The sequence below is a fragment of the Necator americanus genome, chromosome IV (genome assembly GCF_031761385.1).
Source record: "Necator americanus strain Aroian chromosome IV, whole genome shotgun sequence".
Classification (NCBI taxonomy): Eukaryota; Metazoa; Nematoda; class Chromadorea; order Rhabditida; family Ancylostomatidae; genus Necator; species Necator americanus.
Genome location: NC_087374.1, coordinates 1,535,434 through 1,559,328, shown reverse-complemented (window position 1 = coordinate 1,559,328; position 23,895 = coordinate 1,535,434). Strand labels below are relative to the sequence as shown.

At 39.3% G+C, this 23,895-nt stretch overlaps 2 protein-coding genes across 5 annotated transcripts; both read right to left on the bottom strand.

Annotated features, from left to right (window-relative positions):
• Positions 1 to 1,251: 1,251 nt before the first annotated feature.
• RB195_000135 (uncharacterized protein) lies at positions 1,252 to 4,074 on the bottom strand (the record flags this gene model as incomplete). Its single annotated transcript, XM_064196307.1, has 8 exons — positions 1,252 to 1,364; positions 1,446 to 1,494; positions 2,454 to 2,546; positions 3,086 to 3,238; positions 3,355 to 3,480; positions 3,617 to 3,677; positions 3,758 to 3,852; positions 3,916 to 4,074. 8 exons carry the CDS (start codon positions 4,072 to 4,074, stop codon positions 1,252 to 1,254), a joined length of 849 nt encoding a protein of 282 aa, XP_064052188.1.
• Positions 4,075 to 8,905: 4,831 nt separating this feature from the next.
• RB195_000134 (uncharacterized protein) lies at positions 8,906 to 23,881 on the bottom strand (the record flags this gene model as incomplete). 4 transcript variants are annotated; one of them, XM_064196306.1, is made up of 17 exons in its annotated part: positions 8,906 to 9,021; positions 10,232 to 10,280; positions 10,739 to 10,837; positions 10,976 to 11,128; positions 12,155 to 12,280; positions 13,024 to 13,084; positions 13,259 to 13,353; positions 14,913 to 15,095; positions 19,619 to 19,698; positions 19,779 to 19,827; positions 19,887 to 19,970; positions 20,144 to 20,296; positions 20,369 to 20,494; positions 20,558 to 20,618; positions 20,883 to 20,983; positions 23,239 to 23,477; positions 23,533 to 23,881. In XM_064196306.1, the coding sequence occupies 17 exons, from the start codon at positions 23,879 to 23,881 to the stop codon at positions 8,906 to 8,908; spliced, it is 2,124 nt and encodes a 707-aa protein (XP_064052184.1). The 4 variants fall into 4 exon arrangements, with proteins under 4 accessions (XP_064052184.1, XP_064052187.1, XP_064052186.1 ...); XM_064196305.1 differs by lacking the exons at positions 19,619 to 19,698; positions 19,779 to 19,827; positions 19,887 to 19,970; ... (4 more) ...; positions 23,239 to 23,477; positions 23,533 to 23,881 and having other exon boundaries at positions 14,913 to 15,089; XM_064196304.1 differs by lacking the exons at positions 8,906 to 9,021; positions 10,232 to 10,280; positions 10,739 to 10,837; ... (5 more) ...; positions 23,239 to 23,477; positions 23,533 to 23,881 and adding an exon at positions 21,095 to 21,169 and having other exon boundaries at positions 19,586 to 19,698.
• Between the last annotated feature and the right edge of the window lie 14 nt (positions 23,882 to 23,895).

Sequence of the window (23,895 nt, the reverse complement as noted above, 5' to 3'; positions counted from 1 at the left end):
GTAAAGACGGTGACTGTGCAGCCCAAGCCATGTTTCACTATATTCTCCCCTAGGAAAATTTCCAGCCAAGTAACCATCTAAACCAGACCGATTCCATTTTGATCATCATCCATTCGCGACCCTCTTTCGTGTAGCCGACTTCTTCACGGACCTCATCCCTTCTCCACACGTCCACGGTCGCTTTCTCCGAAATACTCCAAGTATTTCGTTCTGAGCAACCAAGAGGCGCCACAAGCTCGGACATTTTCATCGACTATGGGGGCAGTTGCAGCTGAATAAGCTGATTGATGATCGATTGATTGATGAGCATGATTGATCTTTTGATGTTGAATGTTTCTGATCTATCATTTTTTGGCCTCTCTTGATCGCTTCTGATCTGTCGTGGAAGGAAGAATTCATATATTGGGCGAGCAAATAATTTTTGTTTCTTCGACATGGCATGGAAGAACTTTTGACATCCGAGCGCAGTCGGTAGGAGGTCCCGCCGTGTCTGCACGATCTATGCGGAGGTTTAAAGCGTCAACCAAGCTATTCCTCCTTCGGAGTCCTTCCTCCGGAGTCCATAAATAGGTACCAGACTTGTCCAGGGAGGATAAAAACACTTGGATTTGGTATAACGGGTAGCCACCACAAGGGACTGTATAGGGTAGTAGTTACACGTTCGTAAGCCTCAAACGATTCCGAATTGAAATGAACGTGGTGGCCCCATCCGGAGCGGACTGATTAACGCATCTCTTGCTTTTATCCTTCATCTTTATCTATTGTTCTACAACACTAAAAAATACTAAGTAACTTACTGGATCAGAAGGTGGATCAGAAGAACATATATTCTTGTCTAAGTTCACTTACCTAGGTTGCCAATTACAAAATATCTACTACTATACTTATACAAATTATCTACTACATATACTACTTATAAAGCTTTCTGAAAAAAGTAAAGACCGGCGTTTTTCAGGATCTGATTTTAATTTGTCTTTTTTTGATTTTTGGAATTTTCTTCTATTTGTTTGATTATTTCATAGCATTGGTTACCTAGGATCGAAAAAATCTGTTAACAATTACTTTATTCAGGTTTAGTTATTTTCTACTTTTAAGCAGAAAAAGTTTCATTTGACGTTTCCTACACTTCACACAACAACCACAGACAAAAATCGCCGTCTATCGCTAATTTTATTCAACAATTTTTCCAAATTTGAGGAAATACCCATTTGTATAGCTTTTTTTATCACAAAAAAAACTAAAGCATATAGATCACTCGTAGCATCCATTTTTACCGTATTCGCTTACAAGTTTGTTGAAATAGAATAAATGATCGTCAACGCCAGTATTCCAAATGCTGCTGCTGCATTCCTTGTTTTCACCACCTGATAAACAAAAAATCTTGGGTCATTCTACCTCACCGTGGTTTCCATTATGGATAGGGAAGAATGAATAAAATCACTCACGCTCACAAATTACAAATTGCCTTGGGTACATGCTTGTAGTGTAGAATACCTAAGGAAAAAAATGTTTAATCTCTTCCTACTTTTGATATGTTTATTTTTTTTGTGCGATACAACAAAGGACAAACTCTGTGTAAAATAATTTTTGAGATAAGGACGTCGTATCAGCTTCCAAACAGATTAATTTCTAAAATTCTACGCTTGTATACTTCCATATAAATTTCAAAATGCTCGAATGCCTCAATCTGTGAGAAGTGGTGAATACGGCCTCGTTTCTAAGAACTTGTGCGCCTACCGTAAAGCGCGTTAAAGGTAGGAGTACGCACGTAGACTAGAAAATAAATAGAAAAAATAAATAGAAAAATAAAATAATAGAATAGATTAACAAACAGGACTTGCTGCCTGATCAAACCGTTACTTCGCGTTTGCTCGTGACCGTAGATGTGTTGGCTTTGAGAGCAGCATACCACGAATCTGAAGTGGTGAGGGAATCCGGAGGAACAGCTAGAGATGAGGTAGTAGACTGCGGGATCCGGGCAGGATCCGCTAATCTCTTCCTAAAAGTTGTGAGAAACGGCGTGGAAGACACCGTTTTTTGCGATGATCTCAGTTGCAACGTGCCACCGTATCTGCACGTGCCGCATCTACATGCGAGCGGTCGAGAATCAATGAAGGCTTCTCACCAGCCTGTTCAAGCAAAACAAATGAATAGGGTGTAGAGGGAACGTATACATAGAGGAGCGTTCTTGCGTACCACGGAGGAACTGAGACGGTTCTCATGCCGTTTTTTTACGACGATTAGGGAGAAATGAGCGGAACCACCTGGATCCTGCAATCAACAACCCCATCTCTAGCTTTTCCACGCGGATTCCATATACCGTCAGATTCGTTTTGTGCTGCCTCTGAACTTGATTGTATCATGCGTCTCTGTGTTTCAAGGGTAAAGATAACGAAGAAATTCCACAGAACGTTTGGTGATGGCTCTCAACTTAAAAAAAGAAGACTGATTACCTCAGTTCCTTGATGATAGTAACGGTAGATATCTTTGGACGGAATATGAGGTACCAAGTCACGCCAACGAACAACACGATACGAGAATGGGATCTGAAATCGTATGATCAACTGGTGGCGTTGAAATATTACTAACGAACTTAGTGGAGTGACCAAATATAGTGTTGAAAATAAAAAATAATATTATTTATCTAGAAAATATTTTTTGGTGATATTTTATGATAGAAAGTATTTTGAAGGAACCAATGATCTTCTTAGAAAAACCGGTCATCTTCTTTGCTACTTTTAACTACTAAAACCAGGGAACTTGGACGTTCTTTCCGGAAAACGAACCAAAGGCAGCTCAAAAACAATCGGTCATATAACAGCGAAGCTTTCAATTCTGTATGGTTTTTCGTCTTTTTTCCGAACCGAGTTCTTATGGATGGTTTTATTGAAGTGCAGGAAATCCCAAGGGCAGATCAACGCGCAGTTTTCTGCAGAATCATGCACGTGTTGGTTTTCTTCTCCGGTAAATTTCAAGAACTTGCCATTTTGTAGATATTTTCTTCCCAAATTCATTTAAATGAAGCTGCGTCTGGTATACTGAAGTGTTCAAGTTGTGCAAATTAGGTAAATATAATCCTAACTACCTGTTGATCGTGAAAACTTGCGAATATTTGGTCGCCAACTCTTGGCTGACCAAATGTGACCAATTTCACCATTGTTTTATGTACTAGGCCTTTTCCGACAATATGTGAAGCTGCCAATGCGGCCATAGCGCCACCAAGTGAATGACCAGTCACCTGAAATGTCTCCCCTTACCATTTTCGTTTTTTTTTTCTTCAAATCTCAGATTCCGAGGGAAATTCTGCAACTCAGTTCGTAAAGGATGAAAAAAAGTGGTTGTTCTCGAACTTACCCAGACATCGTAATCAGGATACCGCTCTCTTAAATCCTTGAAATCTTCTTCCATACCATGAATCCAGACGTTATAAAAAGCATGTTCAAAATACTTTGAAACTTTACCACCAAAAGGCCATGCAGTCTGAAAATATTTGAAAAAATATAAGTGTGTTTAAATTCTTCTATATGCTTTCAAGGATCACTGTTTGAAAGGTTTTCAAGAAGTCTCTCAATATCTTTTTAAGGAGACGACATAAAATAAATACAAATAAGCTCACCCACGCCATAATTGCGCTCTGTTTAGCTTCTTCAAGTAGCTGCAACAATCCTTGTGTACCCCTTCAATATTAATATTATTTTTAAATTATATTACTTAAATTTTAAAGTTTATATAAAGCGTTTAAGTGTTCAGAACTCACCTAAAACTCAGGACTATAGCTTCTTCCTCATGTAGAACCGCCAGAAATCCCGAACATTCACCTCCATCGCATTTTACAGTAGCTTGACGGATCAACTGGGGCCAAATGCATTAAATTTAGAAGGATTTTTTTTTTGCAAAACAAAACCTCAACAATACCTTGGAGCCTAAGAATTTGTGTTTCAGACACAACCAAGGATAATCGGAGTATGCGGCAGCGCTCAATGGGAACATATATTTTCGAGCAAATTCGTCAGTGTAGTTTTCATTTTCACAAGCACCCCATGAGGCCAACGAGATTAAAAGAAGCACTATCATCCTGAATCGAGGGGATGAAGAGGTCTTTAGCGTTTGGTACACGTAGTGTTGCACTTTTTATGGATAATAATAAACTGTAACGCCTGTTGAATCATTTGAAATATATGTATATAAAGCGTAGAAATCAATAAATAAATAAAAATAAATAATAATAAGTATAAAATCAGTAAAAGAGAGTATTATTCCCGAATAAAGATAATTAATAATAAAAATAAAATAAATAAAGATAAATATAAAATCAGTAAAAGAGGGTATTGTTCCTAAATAAAAAATAAATAATAATAAAAATAAAATCAGTAAAAGAGAATATTATTTCATCACCATACAACTGTTAGAAACACTAACGCTAAGGTGATGGTCAAACAATTTAAGTAGATAAGACAACATTTTGTGGATTCCTCGGTTCACTTTTTAAAGGAGCAAGGATTATAACGAGGTTTTTTTTTGACAGTTACTATCTTAATCACTTTAATTCTCGTTCTGTCTGCATTTGTAGAGAGAACATTTTTTTTGATAAAACGATCAGTTTGAGGAAAGGAACGTTTGCTTGAAGTGTCTAATCTACCTAATATTCGGTTGCATTAATGGTGTTGTGCAATTTAATGGTGTAGGTGTAGGGAATATATTCCTGATTTTTCCCCATGCTTTTTGGTATTTATTTTCTTTATCTGATTCATCTAAGTTTTAGGAACAAATCCTATAGCATTCGCGAATTGAGAACTTAATATCCTGTAAATGAAATTCACAAAAGAAGCGGACAATCCGATACATCTACTGCCTTAAAAAAGATTTAGAAGGATAAACTCACTGGCGCATCAATCCAGCAGTATCCAGGGATGCACCAACGCTATTTACTGTTATTCGTAATCGTTGAGGTGTTGGCCTATACAATGACTTGTGGGGACCCAGCCGCTGACCTTTCTGGCAACGTTACAATTCCCTTGAACTAAACGCTAGAGGGCAGACATTCAGTAAACTACTAAAGTACTTTGAGAAACGAAATAGAGTTAGGCAGTAGCTTTAAATTTTCCTGGCTATGTCGAGACAAATATCACTGTTCTGGAAGGGGTTTTTTTTTCATAAAGGTTTTTGACTGGGAAATAGATGAACAGTTAGATCCTACGATTATTTTCTATCTTCTTCATAATTGTAGTAACGCTTTGAGAGCAGCCGGTCCTTTTATCCTCTATGCATCACTTATCTTTTTAATTGATTTTCTTAAGCTGTAGCCAAGATTGGCATTGATCTTTTTTTATTGAACAACAACTAACTTTTATCTCAGGGCCTCAGGAAAAAATCAAAGCCAACAGTGATTTATCTGCTCGAGCGCCTCAGTGAGCGCTCATCACCCCAGAGAAAAAAGACAAGGACAATCGAACATGGGCAATCATCACTTACGTTTTTTTTTGAAGATCGCGATCGTGCAAAGGAAAAGAAACGTTATTAAAGCCGATATCTTAGTCGTATTCAGGTATTCTGGAAGCAGCGAACGAGCTGCCGGGCCAAGATCGCCGTCACAGGGGAATTTCGTAGCCTGGAGAGTCAGCAACTCTTCTCTCAGAAAAAAAAACGCTGAATTTGTTCGACTATGAGAGAGGAATGGAAAAGAAGAGTGAGAAGCGAAGATATTAGATTTAGAACTGACTATTAATAATCTCATTGTTGTCCAAATACGGTAGTGTTGACAACCGAAAAGCGGAGAACGATTTACAGAGCAATGTCATAAGCAGAAAAAAAAGAGCAGTTTATTCAGCGATGGTGGCGGAGGTAGCAGGAGGTAAACAAGTTATCCAATATCGTGAACTGCACGAGGATGAAAGAGTAACTTTCCTGAGCGACACAAAGAAAATCCTATGTTTCTTTGAGGAACTTCGTGTGAAGACCGACGACTCTCTGGTCCAACTGTTGTCGCTTATTTGCATTACGTGTCTGATCGTATTCTCCTCCAGCTCGGAAAGCTCCCACTTTTAAAAAGTGTAGATCAAGGTGGGAAGTACGTTAATGTTAAGAAGGTGAGCACGGAGCTTTCTAACTCTTCCTCACTATATTCTCGGTGCACTTGCGGTCTCCACGAATCTGAGGCGGTATGGATTTCAGGTGGAGTATTCGTATACGGGATCGTAGATTAAGAAAAGGGAGATGATTCCGCCCATTTCTTCCTAATTGCCGTAAAAAACGGCCCAGAAAGTACGGCTTCGAGGGCTCCGGCGCACTATTTTCTACAGCGAGTTCGACTGGAGCGCGCCAGCCTTGTGCACGCGCCGCATTTTCCGCGCCGCATCCAATGAACGAAGTCGAAAATTCAGTTCAAAAATTCATTTTTAGTGGTGAAATTTAGGACGGTCCACTCAAAAAGTACATGTATACGCAGCAAGATCATCTAGAAGAAATTGAACCTTACGGGACCCTGTGGTGGTAACAGCCAACGCAATATTGCACCATAAACCACAACTTTTAAAAACGTAAGAGTAAAAAAAGTAGAAAAGTAAGTAAAGGGTGGTAACAGCATCTTCCAGGCCGTTTTTCACGTCAATTAGAAAGAAATGGACGGAATCACCCACCTCTCCATAATCTACAATCCCGTACACGAATACTTCACCTAAAATCCGTACCACCTAAGATTCGTGGGGTGATGCCTTTGAATGATCATATCATCTGAGTGCAAAAATGGCAAAGAAATTGGAAACTGTCATTTTTTTCAAACGAATTTCTTTTAGTTTTTCGACAACCGTTATCGCCACTTTCCGACGGCGAAATGAACAAGGCTTTCCTCAATTAATTGCAAATATTGGTTGACTGTGATAGTGACCACGTTACTGGTAAATCATACTTTTTTTTTAGTAGGAGAAAGAATTAGTTAGCTTGTTCCTGAAGTGTTGAGATATTTTAAAAGGGATGAAGGGTTTGACGGGCACAAAGACGGTTTCACAAGCAGTCGCAGCGGAAGCCTTTACCAACTGCGTCACATCTGCCCGATTCATGCGATTTAGATCTAATTTAGTAGATTTGACAACACCGGAACGACAAAACGAACCAACCACCGGAAATATTACCATGAAACAACATTGCTACATCCATTATCTTTTTTTTCGACTAACTTTGGGAATTTTTTTAACATGCTACACCTGCCTGTAAAGTCAACGTCAAGTTCCACAGTTCATAATTACGTTGTAGCTAGGAAAACGTCAACTGATTCAATCAAAGGAACTTCCACACTTCCGTCAAGCGCAGCAAAACTTTGATTAGAAGAAAGCAGATGGGACATAAACATTTTCCAAATGAAACATTTCAAGCATAATCAGAAGAATCGTACAAGAAGAGGAACGTGTTGTACAACCAGAGACCTCGCTGCTGGAAAATCCTTAGTGGAGTATTTGAGAATTTTGAATGTGCCGATCCCTGCGCTATCGATAACTGCTATTCCAATGGCGGCATCAGGTAAGAAATGTTCTTCACTAAAACGAGCGTTTTTGTAAATTCTAAGACCGGTTATGGATTCACGTTGTGCGAATCCTTGAGAAAGTTCCCTTTTAAAAAAGACAGAATTCACTTCTGTAATGTTTTCTGGTAACGTAGATCACCCATGCGTTGCGGAAGCATGTATGTTTCACTGTAATTTAAGCTGCGAAATGATATCCAGTGCTTTCAGCAGAAGTGAAGCTTTCTTAATCTTTGAATTTCAATAAAAAAATCTTCAATTTATATATGTAGATATTTAGCTTAAACATTATAGATCTGGTAATCACTTCGAAAATTGTTCCTTCCTGAGGATCAACTTGAGAGTCTTGATGCGAAAACTGCCCACTGAAGTCTTGAGTAGAGATGTTATATTTCCATCCTCTTGAGGCGTAATTGGCTTAAGGTTAATGTAGATGTTGGTAAAGGAAGATCTGAGGACGCTCAGCGTTGGCAGGTAGTTCAGTCGAGACGTAAAGTTCTGCCGTTTATAAAACAGCACCGGGTAGATAGATTCTGTAGCGCCGCCATAGCGCGCCAGAACATTCGAAGCCGTATCTTCCAGGCCGTGTTTTACGGAAATTAGGAAGAAATGGACGGAATCACCTCCTCTCCATAATCTACTATCCTGTATACGAATACTCCACCTGAAATCCGTACCACCTCAGATTCGTGGGGTGATGCTTTTAAAGCAATCAGCCACGTGCTCTTGATTCATCTGATCGCTGAATTTATAGCTGTTCACTTTTTCGCTGCTTTTTACACGAACTGTTTTTCAAACTGTAGTTACTGGTGGGAGATATGAAACATCGTACTTGCGACCTTGAAAGTGAAAACGTATGACAAAGAAGATTTGGCAGTTTTTTTTTGTCTAGAAGTGCGTTTCACTCCGACCATGCAAGTAGCCGGCAGAATCCAGTAGCTGCATTTCGCTTGTGGTGCAGCTTTACGTTCAAGTGGTTCCAAAAATTCGTCATTTTTTTTTTCCTTTATTTTTTCTTTCTTTTTTTCTAAAAAAATCCCTAATTCGTTCCGAAAAAAAATAATTTTTAAGAATTGTATCAGAAATAACCTTGTGACTCTAGTCAGTCAGTCTTTCCTGAAGATGGCCAATTTTTTGCAACTTAAGGGATATTTTTTACTTTGTCCCTTTCCGTTCATTCAGGTATGTGCCAATCGGTATCTTTACGTTAAAAAATATCTCAGCTAAATTTAAAGACGCTTTATCATTGTTACGCTCACTTTATTATTGTAACTGGCACGAGGTTTACTTCAGTACTGTTTGATTACGATCTACATCTGCTTATTCACTTTACTGTCATGTCATTATCACTCTCAAACAATGCGTAGTTCCAAATTGAGAAATTGAGCAGATTCATTCAAAACATCCACTCTCTCCCCATTCTCGGATTTTTCTCCCGAAGTAGTGTTTGTGATTCGAAATACTTGTATGTACCCAGAGTCCATTGCTGCACTTTTTATCTTCGTACTCTGAAATTATCGTGTTACTATTATTTTTGTTTAGTATTTTCATTTAAGGAGGAACATAAAAAATCTTTTGTGAGATGAATGAGTTACAGTTTCCTTAGTGATTCTCTAGTTTAAACGGGATTCAGTAGTGCAAACTTCACAATCTTTGAAATATGAACAGAGAATACATACCTTCATATCGCAATAGTTAGAAAAAAAGTAGGTTTGCACTTTCTGTTTTGAGTTTTCCACTTTCCACTTTTCTGCAGCACCTGTGCTCCCGTTCTTCATTCATTTGCTAGACCGGTGAGTGGGAATACTTCCATTTGTGTCGATCGCTGGCCAAGGTTGCCCAGTGGCTTCTCTTCCTGTGAGGGGCTCGAAAGCATCACATTTTCCTTTCAAGGATTTGGAGAAGAGGTCTGAGCAGCTGTCTTCCGGCGGTGCATTTGATATCGCGTGATATCCAGTCGCTCAAAGCTCTGCACCAACGTTTGCGGTTAAGAAATGGGGTTTGGCCCACCTAATTTTACTTTCCTTGGCATATGCGGCAGCTCTAACTTTCGATCGATAACGAAGGACTGTTCCTCTCTTTCACTCGAGCATCCTTTCCTTCATTTGTGTTAAAGGCATCACCCCACGAATCTGAAGTGGTGCAGATTTCAGGTGGAGTATTCTTGTAAAGGATAGTAGATTATGGAGAGAGGGGTGGTTCCGTCCATTTCTTATTAATTGCCGTAAAAAACGGCCCGGAGGATACAGCTTCGGGCATTCTGTCGCACTATTTTCTACAAGGAGTTCGACTGGAGCGCGCCAGTCTTGTGCGGCGCCGCATCTTCCGGACCATTTTTACAGTAATTAGGAAGAAATGGACGGAATCACCCACCTCTCCATAATCTACTATCCCTTATAAGGATACTCAACTTGAAATCTGCACCACCTCAGATTCGTGGAGTGATGCCTTTAAGCGGAACAATTCGAGCTTCATCCTTTCAACCCAGCGCTCTGTGACGCTGATAACATCTTCGTCCTCCTTGCGAAACGCACATGTTTCTAAAGCTTAGGTCAAAGCAGGAAGAATGGTGGTGCTGAATAGGTGAGCAGGAAGCCAGATGTTCTTAATCTCTTCCATCACATCCTGCATCTTATATGCTTCCAAGAGGGAGATCATTTAGGCTGTTTCATTTATGCTAAAGAAATTTGATATTATTAAATCAAAAATTTCTTTTACCTTTGCACACGGTATACTTTTTCGGAGACATCTCATCATCGTAGAAAACCTGAAATATTGTATGGAGAATCTTGTATGCTAATGATTAAGAAAAAAACAAAAGATCAAAGCTTTTCAGCAGGAATAATGACAGAAACATTGAGATGGTCTAAAAACGTTATTTAAAGTATTTTCTCATACAAATTTTTTCTTTTATTATCCTTTTGCATTTTTCAAAGATATAAAAGAGATATGCCTTAATGGGACATCTACAAGTAAATACATATTTATATCAGACTGCGTATTCCTACCGTATTTTACTCCACGTCTGGTTTTCCTTAACTAAAAAAGTTGGTTGGGTTCTGTTTTTCGAGTGAGTGACAGTCCTTGCAATTTATGTCCGTTACAAAAATTCTTGGCTTCAAAAAAATTCAAATGTTCTTTGACTGTGATTATACTAGCTTTGAGAGATAAGTCTTTACCTCATAAAAGATAATAGAGTTATATTTCAAATTTATCCAAAATTACCTCAGTTTTATGGTGATAGTAGCCACCTGGTCTCTCGTCGTATGAAGGTAGGTGAGGTACGACGTCACGCCAGTGTACAATTCGGAAAGTGTAGTCAATCTGAACAAAGGACGCAGTGAAAACAACTTTTTAGAATGAATTGAGAAGTACCCTTCCAAAATATCATAGAAATGCTATCTCGTCATGAATTAGCGCATGTTGTTATACGAATGACAATAAATCAATACGTATATTCACCGCAGCAGTATGATTCCTTGCAAACACATTGTCACCGGTCCTTGGTTGACCCAGTGTTACAAGTTTAATTTTGCTACCATCCACCATTTTACTTCCAACCATCCAGTGAGCAGCAAGAGAAGCCATTGCTCCACCAAGTGAATGTCCAGTAACCTGAAAATTTTCATTTATTTCCTTTGCAAGTAGAAATTTTCACAATGAAATACTCCTCAGCAATTATTTTGGTTTGTCTCCTTACTTGAATAGTGGAAAAAAGTGGAAAGTAGCCGATGTTTCATATCGAAATTTGTTTAACGATTACGTTTACCCAAAAATTAAATTTTAATCTCTTCCCCGAAGAAAAAAACCGCGGCGGCTCCTGTGCTATGCGTCGAATTTGTGCCATCTTTGCAAATTTGATTTGAGAAGGGAGATTGATTCCTTAGCCTGGATACTTTAAATAGTTGATATAAAAACAAAAAGTGTAGGGGTTAAAAGTTATAGGGAAGTTGTACTTCGATATATTTTATATTTCTGTTGTTATTTGTGAAATAATTGTTGTAGACTACTAAAAACGATACTGACTTCACTTTTCTACCATTTCTCCAAGAACTACTCAACAGGAAATGTGAAGTCAATGAAAGAATTGAACAATTTTTGCTTTAGGGCTAAAGCTTCAGGGCTTTTTTTTAAATACTTTGAACAAGTGGTAGTTGGATGGAGCGAAGTTCGGGAATAGAGCGGATGGGGATCCTTGCATTTACTTGAGCTGCCAGTAGAAAGGCGTGTCCCAGAATTCGAGAAGTTTTTTCAAAGTGTAAAAAAGTGAGTGCCTAATCTGATACAACCCATAATTACGAAATTATCCGCGATAAAAAAAATTACTACATATGAAACTGTTCGTCGGATTCAATAATATTGGAGTTTTTCTGTAAATGTAAGTAAATGTTGAAGTACTTCTCAGCAAATTTTCCCAGTTAATCTCCTAGTTAATTAATCTTTTGAATAAGTAAGACGCTACTTTGAAAGCAACGAATTCGTCACAACAAATCCCAAACCAATGCGTTCGTTTGTAATTTCCTTCTTAAAAAAAACCAACCATTGTACATATATTCTGTCTCAATATTCTATGTCGCAATAAATAAAAAATGAAACCAACGATGTGTTCATTCATACCAACAAACGTTCGAAAAAAATTACCCAAATCTCGTATTTTGGGAACTGTGTTGTCAAAAACTGAACGTCTGCTGCCATTCCACTAAACCAAATCTCCATGAACGCATCATAGAAATACTTTGAAACCATTCCACCGTATGGCCAATCAATCTGAAATATTATTGAAAATTTATTCTTGAGAACATTTTGTTACATATTGGAATTCTTTTTGAGTTGGTAGTTCCAGAATATATAAGGTAGATTTGTGCCTATAGCTTTTTATATTTATAATTAAAAAATTTGAATACTTACTTACTTTATACCTATAATAATTAAAAATAAAAATTAATCCATGCTTAACTCTTGTGTTTGTTATAAGAACTAGAGAATAAAAACTTTTGATCAAGGACTTGGCATATCATTAGTTTCTAAATGAGAAAATCACATTCAACGGTCACAGAACAAAATAAAACTCTTTTAAATGATGAAAAGGTGTGGGTATTCTTTTGTCTGTTTCTGTCTGGACGTCTGTTCATACCATAACTCACTTCCAAAAAGATCAACTCGAATTAAACTCTGTATATGGACACCTTGGCAGAGATTGCAGACTAAACATTAAACTTGTTTAACTTTCTTTCTTTCGATAACACGGATTAAATAAAACTAGAAAGTACCTGATACTTCCTATCGAAATTTCCTTAACAAATCCGTTCATGCATTAAATAAATTTTAATTTCTTCCTCAAAGAAAAACACCCACATGCGCTCCTTTGCGACATGTTGAATTTGTTAAAAAAAAGAGGGAAGCTAAGTAAAGGATAAGAGTAAAATAATAGTCCTGCATTAAATAGTACTTTTTCTTCAATTTGCGGCAACGATCGAAAGTGCAAAAAAAAAGAGAAGAAAAAAACATACCCAGCTATTGACAACACTTTTGATGGCCTCATCTATCAACTGGACTGGATTTGTTGTTCCTCTGAAAGCAGAAGAAAAAAACAATATTTACAATACTAAGGAGCGATAACTCAAATAATTTGTATAAGATTCTGATCTGGTTTTCATTTGTTGCTAGAGAGCGTAGTCGAAGCTACTAGTAACATAGACTTAAACCAAATTTTTTTTTTCCAGCACAACATAAAGTATTCTTCACCTGAAACTCACGGCAATAGCCTTGTGCTTATGAAGAACAGCTGTGAATCCAGAGCAGATGTATTTACCACAGTTCACAGTCACCTGACGTTGAATCTGCAACATTAAATGAGATGTAGCTTTAGCATTACGTGCCTCTAACTTGATCTCGCTCTTGTTAACGAGCTTTGAACTTAAGAACTAACTCTTTAACTAACTAAGGGTACAAGTTTTTTATAAATGTCCTAGCTATTTTGAGCACTGCATTTGCAGGTGTTCATAGCTTCCATTATTTTCCCATGAGAGCCAGGATTTGGGGATGTACTCTTCAAAATCGCCGCCGAATAGCCATCATCCATCATTGAAGGCATCATCTCACGAATCTGACGTGGTATGGATTTTTGAAGACCAAAGAATAGGAACGTACATTGCAAAAACGAGTAGAATCTCCCTCATCTGTCTCTGTATCACTCTAAACAGACAGCATCGGAATGCGGTTCCTTGCGACGTCCTCTATTACAATGCGCCACCACTACGTCCCGCCCCCGCTTGCGATTCGTCGAAAGTCCGCTCCGATGGGCAATTCGTTCCATTTCACGAATCGTAGGCAGGGGCGCAAACGTGGCGCGTTGCAAAAGAGGACGTCGTAATGAAGCAGGGAGAGATGAGCGAGATCCCACCCGCTTTTGTAATCTACCCTCTCCCCGTATAGTCTTTGACCCTCGGAAATTGAAAATTGAAATTACCACCTCAGATTCATGGGGTGATGCCTTTAAGTTATCAGCAGACCATAGAATCACTCAAATGTCTCTGCTTTTCCGGCGACTCAACTCATTATACCTGTTGGACTGAATGGGAGTGAGGTGAAGAAGTGTATTTGATTTTTTATACGGATTTAAAGCCACTTTACCGAATATTCTACCAATAATGGTCCCAACGCTAACAAATTGTGCTTTTGTGATAAATTGAAGCCATTGTGTGCTCCTGAGCGTTTTGATTACTGAATTTGTAAGGAATGTTTTGCATTTTCACTGGGATTTTTGAAGGAAATAATACCTTTCAATTAAAAAAACCTATCATTTCTGTGAAAATATTTCTGTGCACATTTCATACCAGATAATCTTTACCGCTCACATTTAAACATCTCTTACTTTGTCTTTACTCTTTTATTGTTAACGGAATGGATTGGAAATCAAACATTCGTAGCATTCTCTCTAAATATCGTTTTTGACTTTATATTACGTTTCAATGCTCTCCTCTTGCCTTTTTTGAGCAAATATTCTGGAAGATTTAAAGGCATCACCCCACGAAGCTGAGGTGGTGTGGATTTCAGGTGAAATATTCGTGTACGGGATCATAGATTATGGGGAGGAGGGTGATTCTGTCCATTTCTTCCTAATTGCCGTAAAAAAACGGCCCGGAAGATACGGCTTCGAGCGTTCCGGCGCGCTATTTTCTACAACGAGTTCAATTGGAGCGCGCCAGCCTTGTGCACGCGCCGCATCTTCCGGGCCGTTTTTTACGGCAATTAGGAAGTAATGGATGGAATCACCTCGCTCTCCATAATCTACTATCCCGTATAAGAATACTCCACGTGAGATCTCCTCAGATTCGCGGTGTTATGCCCTTAAACGTAGTTTCTGCTACTTTTCTCTCTTCTTTACGGGAAGACGCACTTGAGACTTCGGGAAATGCATCGCCAAGCATTTCCATGGAGTATCCGCGTACGCTGCAGCACTAAGCGGCAGCAACATCCTCGCAAACTCGTCCGAGTATTCGGCACAGTAAACCGAGCCAAGTATGGAGATGACTACGAAGGGAATCAGCTTAAAGGAAGCACGTGGCAAACTCATAGCCGCCTAAATTACATTATAACTTAAAAAAGAGCTACAATTCAAGCGATAAAAGTGATGAAACGGAAGAAAAAAAGAAAATGAAAGATCTTAGAGGCGTTATATTCTCTGTGAAGTACAAAATGTGAATGGTGAAATTCATTCATAACATCGTTATCTGTGGAAGTATCTGATAATGTTATCTTACAAAAGAAGCTTAAATACAGAGACCGTTGCCTAGTGGGTATTAAGACTCTAAAAAAACCTTATATATTACATAAAAAGAGGACGTGCAAGAGCCTGCGTGCAGTCGATGTCTTCACAATTCTTAGCTTTTTCTCGTTGTTACTCGTGAAAAATCGCAGCTAAGGGATTTTAAAATTACTTTATTAAATTAATATTTATAAACTTTAATTTAACGTTAATTTATAAACTTAAATTTGTCATTTTGTGTTATAAATTTATACTCTTGAAGTGGTACACTTAATTTTTAAGAGGAGTGAGCTATTTCCTAACAGAATAGAAGAAATATGTCTGTTGGATATTTTTTTTTGTTTTCCTAAAAACCGCTTGGAACTAATCAGGTCGAACTTAGTTCTTTTAGTTCTTTAAAAAAATCACTAGTTTTTGAACAGGCTCACATTTTTGTACATTTTTGTACCGTTCTTCATAATCCGCTTTCCGCATTTATTTTAAGTCACATTCTCACAGATGCTGTGGTTTTATTAGAGCCAATGAGCGAACAGAAACAAAAAAAAAACAGTTAAATTGTAACTTATAAAGCTTGTTGTAAATGAGTCTTGAAACGAGAACTCAGAAGTCTTATTAACCTCAAATTCATCATCAATCGTCTTCCGAAAAATCCTTCCAACATGTTTCGGTGAAGATTCGGGCAGCCGCGCCAGGCAATAATACCAGCCGCCAACTGAAGGCATCACGAAATTTACGAATCTGGAGTGGCACGGATTTCCGGTGGAGTATTAGTATACGGGGTCGTAGATTATGGGGAGGAGTGTGATTCCTTTCGTTTCTTCCTAATTGCCGTAGAAAACAGCCCGGACGATACGGCTTCGGGTGTTCCTGCGCACTATTTTCTACAAGGGGTTCGATTGGAGCACGTCCGCCCTGTGCGGCACCGAATCTTCCCAGCCGTTTTTTTTTACGGCAATTAGGAGGAAATGGACGGAATCACCCTCCTCTCCATAATATACGACCCCGTATAGGAACTCTCCACCTGAGATCCGCACCACCCCAGATTCGTGGGTGATGCCTTTAGGAGTTGAGAGTTTCCGTGTTCACTGTACATTTGCTCAAGCAACATTTCATCTCACAAATTTGGCAGAAAAAAAAAATTAATCACTGATTCTGAGCTCTTGCAGATTATAGCCACATCGGAAAGAGTAGATGCGTTGCAATTCTATGCGTTTTTTCACACACCCTGCCAAAAAAAATAACCTGAAATGTTCCAAAAAACCTTTAAAACCTACATTTTTGGTTCGCACAGAGATGTATGGTCGGAAAACACGCAAGCATGCATGGCGAGAATGCTAGGGCCCTTTTATATCCTGAATTGTTTGATATTCATAATATTTACTTGATGATCTGGTTTATAAAAGTCATGAATAGTCGTTATTACTAAAAATGGCGTCAAAGTGTAATGATTAAAGAACATTTATTTGAACAATCAGGAATTATGAGGAGTACATTGTGAGAGGTCCGCTAATCGATTGCGCCACTTTCGCCCTATGAAAAGTGAATTACAGTTTGTTTTTTCAACTTCCGCCGAGTAGAACTATGCAACTTGTACAGTTATATGGCGGAAGTTACTTAGATGTTGCTGGAAGTTGCTGTTGTCCGGGACAGTGCCGAAGCCTGACCGAAATAAGTCAGATATCTAGAGGGAGTGTGGTATGTTTGGTAAAAACTCCCCAATTCGTCACGGTGAACTGCCGGGCATTGTCGACCTGAGGAACTCGGGTCTCTCAGTGGGATAGGGAGTTCACGCGAGTCTCGCAGGCTATGAAACTGAGATGAATGGATGGATTCTTCACGAATTTCTGCCGTACATCGAGATGGTTTGGAACTGTATCCAAGGAACTGTAACTGTATCCAGGTGGAGATGCGGGCAGCTGCGCTAGGCAATAGCACCAGCTGCCGATTAAAAGTAGAGAGTTTCCCTCTTCACTGTACGTTAGCTCAAGTCACATTCCATCTAACGAATTTGGCAGGAAAAATTTGATCAGGGATTTTGAGCTCTTGTAGATTATTGCTTCCGAGTAGCCACATCGGAAAGAGTGGATGCGTTGCAATTGTATGCATTTTCTCACACGACCTGCGAATAAGAATTAACCTGAAATGTTCCTGATAGAACGAATACAGACGATTCTGCAAAGCGATTCTGATGTGATTAATTTTGTCGAAGCTTAAACTTAAAAGCTCCTTAGCTAGATTTTTACAATCCAATTACGTCGCTGGAGAATACATTTCTGCATAATTATCACTTTTCTATAATTGAGTGGGTACTGCACACCACCTCGTCCAGGTGATTTCAGCGTGACCTCGATTTATTACGTAGTGCAACAATTGTTTGCTGTTGTCAGCGACAGTTTTTTTTCTGCATAAATTGGAGTGTTTTTTTTTCTTAGATTTTAAGCCGATTCTCGGTTATCAACAATAACGCCATTCCCGTTTAGCTGTCAGAAAAGTATTTATTCAACGTATTTATGAAGAGAGGGGTGATCCCGTCCATTTCTTCCTAATTGCCGTAAAAAACGGCCCGGAAGATACGGATTCGGGCGTTCCGGCGCGCTATTTTCTACAATTTTCGATTGGAGCGCGATTTTACTTTTTTTATTTTTTCGATTTACGGCTCTATTCTCGATTTTACGGCGTTTAGGAGGAAATGGACGAAATAACCCTCCTCTCCATAATCTGCTATGCCGTATAGGAATACTCCACCTGAAATTCGTAGCACCACAAATTCGTGGGGTGATGCCTTTAACTTTACAACTTCTGAAAGAGTGGGTTTATGTACAGTGATGATTAGGTAGTGGCAACTAATCTGCTCTCCAAATTCTCCCGCCAACAACGGACCCACAAATACGCGATGCGATTTCTCCAGTCGACACTTACTTACATAACTACATTAGCAAAAGTCCAGCCACATGAAAATCGGCAACAAAGGAGAGATGAGGAAAGGAATAAATTCCGTTGTGGATTAGATTAAACAAAACCGCAATACTCGGTAGTGTATACACTTTAAGCTCTTCGCCGAGTTTTTGCACGCAAGAAAAGTCTCATACAGTATACATGCTTGCAATTCACCTGCATGAGTATCATGTTTTACCTTATTGCTGGAGAAGAGCGACAGTTCCTCGGTTGGATCGGTAAACTCTCTACAACGTCCTCTACATATTTTTTCAGGTTCAGAGGGCTGTTCAGCTCTCTGAAAACATCGCCAATGGTATGTGATCGGAAATAGGAATCGATTCTTGATCTACTGCTGCCAGATTCTCTTAGTAGTTCACGTTCACTACATGTACTCACCGCTGTATGTAAAACGATACTTTAACGCCTATTTTCGCCATCATTTCATCATTATTTCGTCAATTAATTAACCGTTATTATACAAGGCTGTTTCCATTTCTTATTCTATAACATTTTTTGCACTCATTCACTCTCAGAAGATTCAATCTCATTCTGTTCAAGATTCTTCACCATTATCCATGAAGATTATTTATAAAGCATAGCCATAGCCCATAGGTGTCCGATATGATAATAAAGAGTAGTAGTTGCAATCAACAGCTAGTAAATTGTGAAAGGTCTCCATCTGGTTTGCACTGATTATAAGATGCTCATTAGTTGGAGAAACAGAGAAGAAGTTCATTCTCGTGGAGGAATATTCGCTATGAAGTTTTTATGCTCATCTATTAAGTTCTTTGCCAACCCATGTTGATCGCTGGTGTATGTTGAAGCACTTCACTTTAGCCAAATCTTCAGGATTCTTAAGGTTATGGAGCCGTAGCTGCGAGAGATACCGAAATATTTGCATTGAAAATGAAAAATGATGCGGTTCTGCGCTCTTTCCGTCATGTGTCGAAGAAATACCAGTGTTACTGTAGTATCTTCTGCAGCTTTCGAGGTTATCTTTGGTATTCACTGTGTCGATGCGTTCCATATAAGCGGCTAAGGTCTTTTATGTAACTTAACTGTGTACTTTTGGAAAATTTTCCAGTTACTGCAGCGAAACCCTCGAATTTTCCAAGATCTTAATGTGAAGAAATATGTTGTGAGTAGATTATTGCATAACACCCGATGAATATACAACCATACAGAATAAATGATCTCAGGATTTTCATTAATACAGTAGCATTGAGAGGTGATTGTACGCTTACAGAATATTTATCTTTCAATTCACCGAACAAATTTTGCTTGAGATTACCAAAAGGTAGAACTCTACGACAATTTTTCATAATATACAGACAGCTGCAGAATAATATTCTGCGATTTGAAAAACTTTAGACACAGCCCATGATTCCGTACATGTTTACCATTTTACCAAAGTAAAATATGTGGTCTTTTGTGCTACCTTTGAAAAACAAGCCGTTACTGCACTCATTCGACTCGCCATCTGAAATAATTGCGCGATTTTAGTTCATGAAACAAAATTCATGTAACAAAAGAAAAAGAATATATGAGAGATTTTCATACCTTCACAGACTTGGAATGCTTTAGGTTTCATTCCGCTTTTGTAGAATGTCTGAATAGAAGTTCGTTGATGTCAGAACAATACTAAAATTTATATGCTTCATGTCATACCTCTCGCCTGTGATGTCTGTAGCCTATGGATGGGATATGAGGCACAATGTCTCGCCAGTGTGTAACTCGAAAAACGTATTCAGCCTGCAATCCTCGATATTAAATTAAACGACTTTTGAAGGCACTCTTTCTACTGTTGAAGAAGCAGTTCCTTTGTTGGATTTCTATCCCCACCACAGATAATTCAGTGAATTTATTATTTCTCCTGACTTTCTTTTTCAATCCGTGCTCCCAGGACTAGAGACTGAGACCCTTACCTGTTCTCTGTGAGTGTTTGAGAAGATTGGGTCTCCAGTTCTTGGCTGACCAAAAGTGATCAACTTCGTTTTTAGTGGATCAGCGTAACCTTCGCCCAGGATGTACGAATTAGCAAGTGATGCCATTGAGCCTCCAAGAGAGTGGCCAGTAATCTGCAATGTGCATTGGATAATTCTTGACTTCGTACATCTTCCATTCTTGGCTTTATTCATCTTCGCACGAACCCATATTTCAAAGTTTGGGTACTGCTTTCTGAGTTTCACGAAGTCTGCACCCATTCCACCGTTCCAGACTTTTGTGAATGCATTGCCAAAGTAACTCGAGACATGCCCTCCGAACATCCATTTAAACTGAATGAGTGGGCAGTCAGTTAGAGATTCAGGAAGTCTAAGGGAGAGCTTTATGCAGTTTACCCATCCATTGAAAGCGGTTTTAGCCGATTCTTCGAGTAGTTGCGCAGGTGATGTTGTTCCTCTGAAAAGTCATGAAATAACACTATAGATATCGCAATTCCAATCCTCAAAACACTTATTTCACATGACTTTTTACACCCTACCAAGTTACTTCTTGCTACAGCTGATGAAAAGGTAAAGAAAACTCCTCACTTCATCTTGTTTCATTGTTTGTTACTACTGTAGTATTTGCTGTCCGTCCTGGTATGGTCAGATCTTTTAGATATTGCAGACACGCTTTGTTTTCCCTAATGGACTGCTCAAAAAGGACGAGTATAGGACTGACCTGAAACTTAACACTATCGCTTTATCTGCTGGAAGTATCGCTGTGTATCCGGAGCAGGTGGTTTTCTGCATGCCACAAACGACTGTGGTTTGACGATAGAGCTAAATAGTGTAGTTTCGTTAAATGGCTAGTAGCAATATGCGTAGTATAAGTACTACAGAAATGACAGCACAGTGCTGAGTATTTCTATTTCAATTTTGAAGAAGATGTACCGTTGCATTACGGAACAGCCTTCCTAGACACATATTTGGTTTCTCCGAGTAGGCGGCTGCGCTCAACGGAAACATATAAGTTCAAGCGAACAAATCCGTGTAGTCGCCCAAAGCAGGTGTTGAGACCGCAAAGTAGAGGATGATGAGAGGAATCATTCTGAAAAGAGACAAAAAAGTAGGCTTGCGCAGTAGTAAATAAATATAATACTATGATATGTAATAAATTTATCTTGCATTTTCTTTCCGTAACTAGTATTTTCATGGAAGATCAGTTTCTCTAGTTGGATAGTTCCAATTTAGTCGGCAGTGTTACTTATTAGTATGTCCTAGGCGAATAGGTTTGTACGCATTACTATTTTGTGGCTAAATTAATTTGGATTCTTTGATGAGTTCTCTGAAACAAGTGTACCAATTTCTAAGTGTGGTTAATTACGATCGTCGCCCTTATTATAAAATGAGGGGATTTTTCAAGAGACAAGCGACAAGGCGAGGAAACGGAGCTGCTTTCTGAGTCAGATGAGAGAATTTATATACTGGTGGCTTTCTTAGAGGTTGTCATGTTATCCTCTTATCTAGCATAGATATCTACCAATGTATTTTTTTTTTCTTAAAAAGTAATTGTATCATAAAACTCCTTGGCGTCAATCAACGATGGTTCCAATAATGTTTAGTGTTATAGTTTTTCAAACTTATCAGTTTTTCAAAGATGATTTGAAACATTTCCACTGCATAAACGATGATACAATGTAAAGTTTGACATTTTAACTGAGAGGTTTTTGTATGTAATGTGTTTAGAATAAATATTGGAAACATTTGGATCCTCAAAAAGTTCTTAATTGAATATAAGTTCCAAAAATCTCCCTCATATAAAAAAAACATTAAAAAGATCGATAAAAAGAAGCAAACGCTTCTAGTTCCCTCTACCGTCCTATGCTATATTCTTTGCTTTTGAATTCCAATCAGTAGTTCAGTTATGTGTCTTTTGACTGTTAGTCCGCTTTGAATAGACTGAGTTTATTTTCGGGGATTGTTAATTCCATTTCCTACCATTGCATCAGGGGAATTTGGGCGTTGTGCTGGAGTTATTCAGTGTTCGATCACTGAAGCCTGCTATAAAGCTCCTGATCGCATGACTATCGCTTCTGCGATTTACTGTCAATCTTTCCAATATAATTGCTTCTTCTTTGTTGCAGTAGCACATGACCAACAGAAAACGAAAAATTCGCAGACTCATGTCTTCATAATCTTCTACTGAAGGATACAGCAGTAGTTAATTCTGTTTTCTGTGATGTTTTACCATCAAGAACTAGCACAACAGCCTGATTGTGAAGCAATTAACCTGGTCGCCGATTATTAAGGTAGCCAAGAAAGAACTACCCATCAAATTTGTATAAGGTATCCGTAAGGTCATGGTGCACGTTTGATCGATCGCAGAAAAGCAACAAAACAAGATAGAAATGATAAAATTTTCCAAGTAAAAAGAAGACCTAAAGTTTACGCACCATGATGCTCACGCGTAGGAGCAGGCAGGTGATGACACAACTCCACAAACTCCGCAGCGGCGGATCAGCCTTCGCCCAGGCCAGCCAGATGTGGACGGCACAAGGGAAAGTGCAGTGTATTCTGTGACTTGCTAAGTCCAAATCCGTGAGTAAAATGCAACGTGAGTATCGTAGCGTGTGCAGCGAATCGCCACCACAGAAGAACAACATTAATCGGTGAGAGAAGTAAGTAAAGGATACCAGCAGTTTATTGGAGGAACCCTGTTCTGGTAGACTAGGTCGGTAAGTGAAGAGTCCCATGCGGAGAGGTAACTGAAAAGCCCTAAACTATACGTGCGTGTGTCTGCTCGAAAATTACATTTGACCAAGAATAGAGTTTATGAGGTCTTATAGAGTACAGTTTAAGGTTGTGCATGGCAACAAAAGGAGGTCACATCGAACTGCACTTGAGAGGTAGAAAATTTGGAGCGCTTCTCTTTTATCTTGTCGCAATTTCCACGCGACTCTTTTCAGGGCGCGTGCCGCTGACGCGACAAAGGTCCCACAGCTCTCCTCCTTTTCGCGCGCTTTTCGCTCCGCCCAGTTTCGTTGTTACAAAAGGAGCTGTTCCATGTTTCGAAATTCATTCCATCAACATGTCACCTGGCAAGCGGCAACCGGAACGGAATCGAGGAGAGGATGCGATTGGTATCGAACATCAGCGCCACTTTCGAGCAATACCATCTGCCAAAAGGGGGGAGGAGGAGCTCGCACGAACAGGAGGTAACCGGCGTCCTTGAGGCTGTCCGGCGTAGCGGAGCACATGGTCCCGCGACCAGGACTTCGTTCATACGTCCGGGGATTTGTACTTGCCGGGCCCGTAGTGAGTGGACGGTTAGGCCCTGCCCATTTAGTTGTGTATGTATGTGTAGAGTAGGATGAAGACTGAGTATGTACCCTGTGTACTGAACGTAGTAGAGTAGACAGGAGCCATAGGGGAGTGGCTAGGCAACTGTACGTATACGTTAAGTGTGCGTACATATACTGCCAAGGCATCGAAGACGCCAGGCCGCAGTGCCCACAGGGCGTCTGCCAGAGGATCCTCACAAGTAGCAGAGCCTAGTGTAAGGCCGGCATGGGGCCAGAGTAAGGGTAAAGTAAGGGGAAATATAGCGGTATCCTTAGGGCCTCCCAAGGTGGTGATCCGCGCTACAGGGAGAGAAGCATCGAAGCCAAACACAAGCCTAGTGGTTACCATGACCATGTGCGGATAAACTCCAGCTCTGACTGTCCGCACACGTCGCATTCCCTGGATGTTAG